This window comes from Mytilus californianus, unplaced genomic scaffold (genome assembly GCF_021869535.1).
Source record: "Mytilus californianus isolate M0D057914Y unplaced genomic scaffold, xbMytCali1.0.p SCAF_4, whole genome shotgun sequence".
Lineage (NCBI taxonomy): Eukaryota > Metazoa > Mollusca > Bivalvia > Mytilida > Mytilidae > Mytilus > Mytilus californianus.
Window position 1 is genome coordinate 40,795,906 of NW_026262690.1, and position 10,061 is coordinate 40,805,966.

Below are 10,061 nucleotides of genomic sequence, written 5' to 3' on the forward strand. Positions count from 1 at the left end.
GAATACTTGCAAGTAGATCTAAGATGTGGTATGAGTGCCAATGAGACAACTCTCCATCCAAGTCACAATTTGTAAAAGTAAACCATTATAGGTCAAAGTACGGCCTTCAACACGGAGCCTATGCTCACACCGAACAGCAAGCTATAAAGGGCCCCAAAAATGACTAGTGTAAAACCATTCAAACAGGAAAACTAACGGTCTAATCTATATAAAAAACGAGAAACGAGAACCACATCAACAAACGACAACCACTGAACATCAGGTTCCTGACTTAGGACAGGTGCAAACAAATGCAGCGGGTTTAAACGTTTTAATAGGCGCCAACCTTCACTCTACCTGAAACAATAGTGTAACATCACAACATAGAAAGACACACTATAAAATATCAATTGAAATGACTTAACTCAATCAAAAGACATATTAACAAAAACAAGTGAACATACACTGAACGAATAAATTTGATCTATGACACAATGTAAATACAGTCTACATGTCCGTCAGAAAGTACACACAACCTCGTTTCATAGATCAGTTATCAAGGTTCAGTTTTCGGTGGCCAATTCTGTATCTCATATAATATAAGCAATAGGTCAACTAAATTCGTACACTAGTGTACTTCTCCAACTGGCAGGTTTCATTCGACCTTGACCTCATTTTTATGGTTTGGTCTGTTTCACTATATTTGGAATGATTGTAATTAAAAGATTTCCATGTTTGACTGCTATGAGCAGTACTCTATTTGGCGAATGTATTGATTGTAAGGTGTACAGATCTATCTGTCATTGACCTAATTCATGATTGTCTAATTCTCGTATACTATAAGCAACAGGACAACTATATTTGGTGTACATGTATGTCTGGCAGGGTCAATCTGATATTAATCTCTTTTTTAATGTTCATTGTTCAACATTCAATTTTCATAACGTTTGTTTCTCAGACACTACAAACAATATAGACTTACTTTATTTGGAACATGGTATGATTGTAAGGTGCACAATGCACATGTCTCTCTAGCAGGGTTCATCTGACCTTGATCACATATAATGTCGAGTTTAAGTGATACTTGTAGTAAAACTCTCATACTGCAGACTGAAAAATTATAACACCAGGGTTTTCGATATCACAAACTAGTCAAAACATTTACTAAATTTTATCATCGGTATAAGGACATCATTCGTAAATGTAACTCAACATGCAGACATCTTATACGTTCGGGTATTTCACATCCAATCTTTTATGGTATTATGGCAATATTCTTTACAAAGCACAAAAATGTCAGTATTCACCTCAAAAGCTAACAAAACCTTTAAACAGACTTATTAAGAAGGGATATAGTTTCGATACTGTTGTCAGGTATGGCAAGCCGTTGTGGAATTTATTCCCTATTTATTAATATTAAAAAATCATTTATTAATATTAAAAAATGATTTTTTAATATTACAATATCATTTTTTAATATTAATAAATCGAATTTTTAATATTAAAAAATACTGTCATTTTTTAATATTAATAAATGAATATTTAATATTAAAAAATCATTTATTAATATTAAAAAATCATTTTTTAATATTAAATATTAAGTCTGATTTTTTAATATTAATAAATGAATTTTTAATATTAAATAATACGCTGATTTTTTAATATTAAAAAATCAACATCAATGTTACCTTAGCGTTTAATATAAGGCAAACCAATCATTTATCTGTCAAACGCTTAAATGATGATTATTATTTATTAATATTAGAAAATGATTTTTTAATATTAAAAAATCAAGCTGAATAATTAATATTAAATATTCATTTTTTAATATTAAAAAATAAGACCATTTATTAATATTAGAAAATGAATTTTTAATATTAAAAAATGATTTATTAATATTAAAAAATGATTTTTTAATATTAATAAATAGGATCTATTTTTTAATATTACAAATTATTTTTTAATATTAATAAATCGAATATTTAATATTAAAAATTGAATATTTAATATTAATAAATAAAACCCATTTATTAATATTAAAAATAAAATGCTTCGCTGGGGCGCAGCTTGATACGACCGCAGAGGTCGAACCCTGAACAGTTGGGGCAAGTATGGACACAACATTCAAGCTTGATACAGCTCTGAATTTGGATTGTTATTAAATATTTGACACAGCATAGGTTTCTGACACAGAAAGAATGTGGTCTAAGAACTTGAATTTTTTTAATTTACCTATTATGGTCCAATGTCCAAAATCAAAATACATGGTTAGATTCAGCATATCAAAGAACCCCATATATTCAATTTTTGTTAAAATCAAACAAAGTTTAATTTTGGACCCCAACTTGGACAAACTTGAAAACTGGGCCCATAATCAAAAATCTAAACACATGTTTAGATTCAGCATATCAAAGAACCCCAAGAATTCAATTTTTGCTAAAATCAAACTAAGTTTAATTTTGGACCTTTTGGACCTTAATGTAGACCAATTTAAAAAACGGGACTTAAAATTAAAAATCTAAATACACGGTTAGATTTGGAATATCAAAGAACCCCAATAATTCAATTTTTGATGAAATCAAACAAAGTTTAATTTTGGACCCTTTTGACCTCAATATAAACCAATTTAATAGCGGGGCCCACAAATAAAAATTCTAAATTCATGGTTAGATTCAGCATATCAAAGAACCCCATATATTCAATTTTTGTTGAAATAAAAAAAAGTTTATTTTTGGACCCCAACTTGGACCAACTTGAAAACTGGGCCCATAATCAAAAATCTAAACACATGTTTAGATTCAGCATATCAAAGAACCCCAAGAATTCAATTTTTGTTAAAATCAAACTAAGTTTAATTTTGGACCCTTTGGACCTCAATGAAGACCAATTTAAAAACCGGGACCCAAATTAAAAATCTAAAAACACGGTTAGATTTGGCATATCAAAGAACCCCAATAATTCAATTTTCGATGAAATCAAACAAAGTTTAATTTTGGACCCTTTTGACCTCAATATGAACCAATTTGATAGCGGGGCCTACAAATAAAAAAATCTAAATACATGGTTAGATACAGCATATCAAAGAACCTCATATATTCAATTTTTGTTGAAATCAAACAAAGTTTAATTTTGGACCCCAATTTGGACCAACTTGAAAACTGGGCCCATAATCAAAAATCTAAATACATGTTTAGATTCAGCATATCAAAGAACCCCACATATTCAATTTTTGTTGAAATCAAACAAAGTTTAAATACTGGACCCTATCTTGGACCAACTTGAAAACTGGGCCCATAATCAAAAATCTAAACACATGTTTAGATTCAGCAAATCAAAGAACCCCAAGAATTCAATTTTTGTTAAAATCAAACTAAGTTTAATTTTGGACCCTTTGGACCTCAATGTAGACCAATTTAAAAAACAGGACCCAAAATTAAAAACCTAAATACACGGTTAGATTTGGAATATCAAAGAACCCCAATAATTCAATTTTAGATGAAATCAAACAAAGTTTAATTTTGGACCCTTTTAACCTCATTATGAACCAATTAGATAACGGGGTCCACAAATAAAAAATCTAAATACATGGTTAGATTCAGCATATCAAAGAACCCCATATATTCAATTTTTGTTGAAATCAAACAAAGTTTAATTTTGGACCCCAATTTGGACCAACTTGAAAACTGGGCCAAAAATCAAAAATCTAAATACATGTTTAGATTCAGCATATCAAAGAACCTCATATATTCAATTTTTGCTAAAATCAAACAAAGTTTAGTTTTGGACCCTTTGGACATTAATGTAGACCAATTTGAAAACTGGACCCAAAATTAAAAATCTAAATACACTGTTAGATTCGGCATAACAAATAAATAAATGTGATCAAAGATTTTACAAATCTAATGCGCCATACTGTGCAATTAAAGATTACTTCTTGAAATTTTTCAATATTTGAAATTTGAAAAAAAAATAATATTTGAAGAATAATTCTTTTTAATTTCTGAAATCTGAAATGAGAAAAAATTGGCCCCCCACAATTTCTTTTTATCCCCCCCCCCCCCCTTTTTCCCCCAAAAAAATTCTTTCCCTCAAGATATGGTCATAATCTCAATTCAAATTTCCAATGGAGATGGCAACCATAATTACCCATTTAAATTTACCATAGTGCTAACTTAATCTATTTTATAATAGAATTAATAAAAATATAGTGTCAAATCTTTCATATGGATTTTTTTGTAAAAAAAAAAGATGAAAACATTTGCAGATATTTTTACTGGTCTTCCTTTATAAATATGCATTTCTTTAAACATAATTTAAAAGCAGTGTAAGGGAAGTAGCCAAAACGTTGTATTTGGATTACCTCCCTTACACTGTTTTAGATTATCTTTATTGTTCATTAACCATTACTTTATACATAATTTAAAAGCAGTGTAAGGGAGATAATTTCAATGATGTATTTGATTTATCTCCCTTACACTGCTTTAAATTATGTTTTGTACTAAAGTATTTGTCCATTAACCAGGACAACCTTGTTTTTCCCCCTTTTTTGCCCCTAATTCCTAAACGGTTTGAGCCATAACCCCCCAAAGCAAATCCTAACCATCCCTTTGTGGTATGGAAACTTGTAGTATAATTTCAGAGAGATCCATACACCGTTCCACAGTTATTGTCTGGAAACTAGAAAATGCTCATTTTTGGCCCCTAATTCCTTAACTGTTGGTACCATAACCCCCAAAATCAATCCCAACCTTCCTTTTGTGGTATTTAACCTTATGGTCAAATTTCAAAAAGATCCATTCACTTAAACTAAAGTTAGAGTGCGAAAACCAATATGTATTCGGACGACGACGCCGGACGACGACGACGACGCCAACGTCATACCAATATACGACCACAAAATTTTTTTGCGGTCGTATAATTACCTATTTATTAATATTAAAAAATCGATTTATTAATATTAAAAAATAATATTTAATATTAATAAATGATTTTTTAATATTAATAAATATGGAATAAATTCCACAACGGCTTGCCATAGTCAGGTCATTAAAGATTGCATATTTTGGCTTTAATATTGATTCATTTATAGGGTCTTTGCATCGGAATTAAACATATTTATTCTAAAAACAAGTTGTTGGCATGACACGGGTTATGTTCTTCTCATATATTTTATGATGGTATAATACTAAACCCCTAACAGGAGGGATTGTGCCTGATATTCATATGATGAAGACATAATCTTTCAATCAGTTTAATTGAGGTCTGGAGCTGGCATGTCAGTAACTGCTAGTAGTCTGTTGTTATCTATGTATTATTGTCATTTTGTTTATTTTCTTTTGTTTCCTATTCTGACATCGGACTTCTCTTAAACTGAGTTTTACTGTGCGTACTGTTGTACGTTTGTTTTTTCTACATTGGCTAGAGGTATAGGTGGAGGGTTGAGATCTCAAAAAACATGTTTAACCCCGCCGCATTTTTGCGCCTGTCCCAAGTCAGGAGCCTCTGGCCTTTGTTAGTCTTGTATATTTTTTAATTTTAGTTTCTTGTGTATAATTTGGAGTTTAGTATGACGTCCATTATCACTGAACTAGTATACATATTTGTTTAGGGGCCAGCTGAAGGACGCCTCCGGGTGCGGGAGTTTCTCGCTGCATTGAAGACCCATTGGTGGCCTTCGGCTGTTGTCTGCTCTATGGTCGGGTTGTTGTCTCTTTGACACATTCCCCATTTCCATTCTCAATTTTATTTCAACATAAATTAAACCATGATAAGTACTGCAGGCGAAACATTTCAGCATGTAAATTCTTGTTATATATATTCATATTGTAATATACTCTTTGAGAGCCCATTTAACGGAAATAAAACATCTTCTATATATATACATGTATAAACCAAATATTATCTTCCAATCAACAGGGATTAAAACCTAATCGACGCCTCTTGATTGCCGTGAAGTAGTTTTACTTCCCAACAAGGGAATATACCTTCTTCAAAATTTAATTTTTTGGATTAAAATTCCATGAATCTGGAAAGGGCTATGCAAACAACTTCCAAGGAAATATTGAAACCACACCAAGAACATAACCTTTCAAGAAAAAATTGTCTAATGGCCTGGCCTTCATTTCTTTTCAGACTTTGCTTACAAGGATCTGACAAAGCTCCCTTCCATTTTCTGTTGATATTTTATTACAACATCAACCAGTGAAATTTCAGCCTTAAATTTTTTGAAAACAAAACCAGGATCATGAAAGGCCTTTAAAAAAGAAACTAGACAGAGCATTGTCAATTTGTCAGATCTTTGTAAGAAAACATGGACACAGGATCTGTATTTCAATCAGAATTCAATATTTCTAGGACTACATAAATAAATTTTGCCATGTTATACAAGTTTAGTTTGTGGTCATTACTTTTATTTGGTCTTACAATGTTGGATTTCTGTAAACATTCTAATACTGTCCATAGCTATGCTTTTTTGAGTATTTTTAACCCGTAGAACTTTACTGTGGTAGGTCCAATAACAAAATAAATTAACAAGAATATAATTGTAGTCAAGAGATTGTCACTTTTTAAGCTTCTTCTCCTTCTCCTTCCTCCTCTTCAAATTCACCTTCTTCCTCAGCAGTGGCATCCTGGTACTGTTGGTATTCTGAGACCAAGTCATTCATGTTGGATTCAGCTTCTGTGAATTCCATTTCATCCATACCTTCACCAGTGTACCAATGCAAGAAAGCCTTTCGTCTGAACATAGCAGTGAACTGTTCTGATATACGTTTGAATAATTCTTGGATGGCTGTGCTGTTGCCAATAAATGTAGCAGACATTTTCAGACCTCTTGGTGGAATGTCACAGACAGCTGTCTTGACATTGTTGGGGATCCATTCAACAAAGTAGCTGCTGTTCTTGTTCTGTACGTTCAACATCTGTTCATCTACTTCCTTCATTGACATACGACCACGGAACATGGCAGCAACTGTGAGATATCTGCCGTGACGTGGATCACAAGCAGCCATCATGTTCTTGGCATCAAACATCTGCTGGGTAAGTTCTGGTACAGTCAAGGCTCTGTACTGCTGGCTTCCACGGGATGTCAATGGGGCAAATCCTGGCATGAAGAAGTGAAGACGTGGGAATGGTACCATGTTGACAGCCAATTTACGGAGATCAGCATTCAATTGACCTGGGAATCTGAGGCAGGTAGTAACTCCAGACATAGTGGCAGAGACGAGATGGTTTAAGTCGCCATATGTTGGAGTGGTGAGTTTCAAAGTACGGAAGCAGATATCGTAAAGAGCTTCATTGTCAATACAGTATGTTTCATCAGTGTTTTCTACCAGCTGATGGACAGAGAGGGTGGCATTGTATGGTTCTACAACAGTGTCTGATACCTAAAAAGATAAAAGAGAAAAAATCATTAGTCACCTGTTCCAATAAAGTTACAATATCAAATCTATGGCATGTTTCCCAAGTCAGATGATAGTGCAGCTCTTTTTTTGTAGGTTTACTGCCGATAGTATCTTACTGAATTACACAACATTACAATGTGCTGTTGAGCCGTTTAGTTTTTAAATCTACATTGTATTCCTTTCATCAAAAAATTCAACAAGGAAAATAACTGAAATCATTTAAATAGAAATATCAAAATCCTCCCTGTAAACTTTTATGTCGGATTTACATTCAAATCATTAATCAAATACTTACTTTGGGTGATGGTACAACTGAAAAGGTGTTCATGATTCTGTCTGGGTATTCTTCTCTGATTTTGGAGATCAAGAGGGTTCCCATACCGGATCCAGTTCCACCTCCCAAAGAATGTGTAAGTTGGAATCCCTGAAGACAGTCACAACTCTCAGCTTCTTTCCTCACAACATCTAATACTGAATCTACTAATTCGGCACCTTCTGTATAATGTCCCTTAGCCCAGTTGTTGCCTGCACCTGATTGTCCGAACACAAAATTGTCTGGCCTAAAAATTTGTCCAAATGGACCAGATCTGACAGAGTCCATAGTTCCTGGCTCAAGATCGACCAAAATTGCACGTGGTACATATTTGCCTCCTGAAAACCAAAAATATTTCAGATGTTTAATACTCATCTGTAATATAGTTAAAAACATAACACATATACAATGTATCAACAAGATATTATTTTAGCAGAATATATTTTGTACATTACACTGAAGAAAATTTGCACAGGCCAAGTGAAGATTTTACAATATTTACACTAACGTGTGGTTAAAAAATCAAATACTGTAGCTATAATAGTTAATACACAAGGACACAACATTAATTACTTTCCTTTTGTCACTTAAGAAACTAAATCAATCATTGAAACAATAAGGTTTTTTTTTTGTTATTGTGATAGGAGTGAATTATTCACTGAATATATAATATATTTTCAATATATATAATGTTTTGTAATTTCATTTTTGAACTTAGAGAAATGGATTTATATAATAAGAGCACTTTTGTATCTTCCTCCAGGTAAGCAACCAGATTAAAATTTAATTTTAAATGTGCATGTTTCTATCATATCAATTTCTGAATAACTTGCATATTTGTATTTATTCTTGTAGTTATACATGACAAATTTGTTCATGAAATATGGTCCAAGGGAGGTAACCACTAAGATTTTTTTTTTTATTTTGGTGTTTGATGAAACTTTAAATGATAACTTTAGCTTCAATAAAAATATTTGATTTAATTTCATTGTCAGAAATAAATAATGAAAAATTTTATATTATAATGTATAATTCTATTCCAATAACTTATCAATATTCAGGTCAACACTGTAGTAAAAAATCAGTGTTTAAAAGTTATTAATTTGACATAACACCTCTTGCTATTTACACACCTGTGGCTTCATTGTAGTATACATTTATTCTTTCTAATTGCAGATCTGAATCACCATGGTATGTTCCTGTGGGGTCGATTCCGTGTTCGTCTGAGATGACTTCCCAGAACTGAAAGTAAATAATGTACATGTACATCAATGTATAGAATACATGTGTAGAAACATTTGTCGATCCTTCAGAAAAGCATAGTTAAATTTTTTTTAAGAAAAATTAAGTTTGGAATTCGTCCAGACAAACCTCATTAACATGTCATACTATAGACTAGACAACTTGAAAGATTTATAAAAATCAATACCAACTTAAAATATAAATAATAAGGCAACATTTTGAAAATTTTCAAAAGAATAATAAAATAAATTCTGAATATTGAATGTGTTAATGTAGTTGGTCAATTTTGTCTCGAATAAATATTGGAATATACTTAGTATGTCTTGAATCAGAATGCGCAACGCGTGAAAGTAATTTTGCGCATTATATTTCACTTTTCTCAGCAATAAAGATATGAATAAAAAGACTTACTTTAGCACCAATCTGGTTTCCACACTGTCCAGCCTGAATGTGTACGATTTCCCTCATTTTGATTTAATTTGTTTGTAATGTGTGTCCTTTGCTGGAACTTTGAATTCTACTTGCCTACGGTTGAACCGGGCGCGCGCAAGATTTATACCAAAGCCGATGCACAACCTGAATAATTCCGATCGAATTAAAAGTTCGATTGGTTAATTATTTTTTGAGGACTATTTTAATTTTAAACAATGGCTCTATTTCTTTAAAATAGCTGAAATATAGTAACTTTCAATTAAGATATTTATTTTAAAGTTGTGTAGAAGCAATTGATTGATACATAATGGATCTAAACCGAAGAATAAATAAAATAGAAAAATTCGGTGCGGAAGAATCGGTGAAAGTTGTAATTCATGGTTGTCAAGATAACAATAAACTTTACGTCATAATCTACTGTATGAATGAGAGTGAGAACATGGGTATCAACAACAAATCTCCTTTAGTTAAACGGTAAAAACGGATTATATTGAAAATTGAAAACGCAAACCTATTTGCCAAAAAAAAAACCTCATCAAAACAGTAGATCTTAAGACACGGGATCGAAGGCACATTTCCTAAATCTCGCTATTTTTGTAAATTTTCCATTCCAACTTTTTCCCAGATCCCACTTTTTACTCCCTAAATCCCACATCCCCAATTTTTATCCCTTAAATTCCAAGCGTGTCACC

At 32.0% G+C, this 10,061-nt stretch overlaps 1 protein-coding gene and 1 long non-coding RNA gene across 2 annotated transcripts; one reads left to right on the forward strand and one right to left on the reverse strand.

The window, feature by feature from the left end:
* The first annotated feature begins 218 nt into the window (after positions 1–218).
* Positions 219–6,502, forward strand: LOC127738059 (uncharacterized). The gene is made up of 2 exons (XR_007999927.1): positions 219–1,353; positions 5,022–6,502. It is a non-coding gene; the product is annotated as an uncharacterized LOC127738059 (long non-coding RNA).
* Positions 6,368–9,513, reverse strand: LOC127738048 (tubulin beta-4B chain-like). Its single transcript, XM_052249129.1, has 4 exons — positions 9,349–9,513; positions 8,829–8,937; positions 7,678–8,033; positions 6,368–7,364 (listed from the first exon to the last, which is right to left on the reverse strand). The coding sequence occupies exons 1-4, from the start codon at positions 9,403–9,405 to the stop codon at positions 6,546–6,548; spliced, it is 1,341 nt and encodes a 446-aa protein (XP_052105089.1). The 5' UTR covers positions 9,406–9,513; the 3' UTR covers positions 6,368–6,545.
* Positions 9,514–10,061: the final 548 nt, after the last annotated feature.

Coding starts and splice junctions, on each gene's coding strand:
- LOC127738048 (XM_052249129.1), bottom strand. CDS start 9,405: ATGAGGGAAATCGTACACATTCAGGCTGGACAGTGTGGAAACCAGATT. Junction 8,938..9,348: donor GAAACCAGATTGGTGCTAAA/GTAAGTCTTTTT, acceptor ATTTACTTTCAG/TTCTGGGAAGTCATCTCAGA. Junction 7,365..7,677: donor CAGTTGTACCATCACCCAAA/GTAAGTATTTGA, acceptor TTATCTTTTTAG/GTATCAGACACTGTTGTAGA.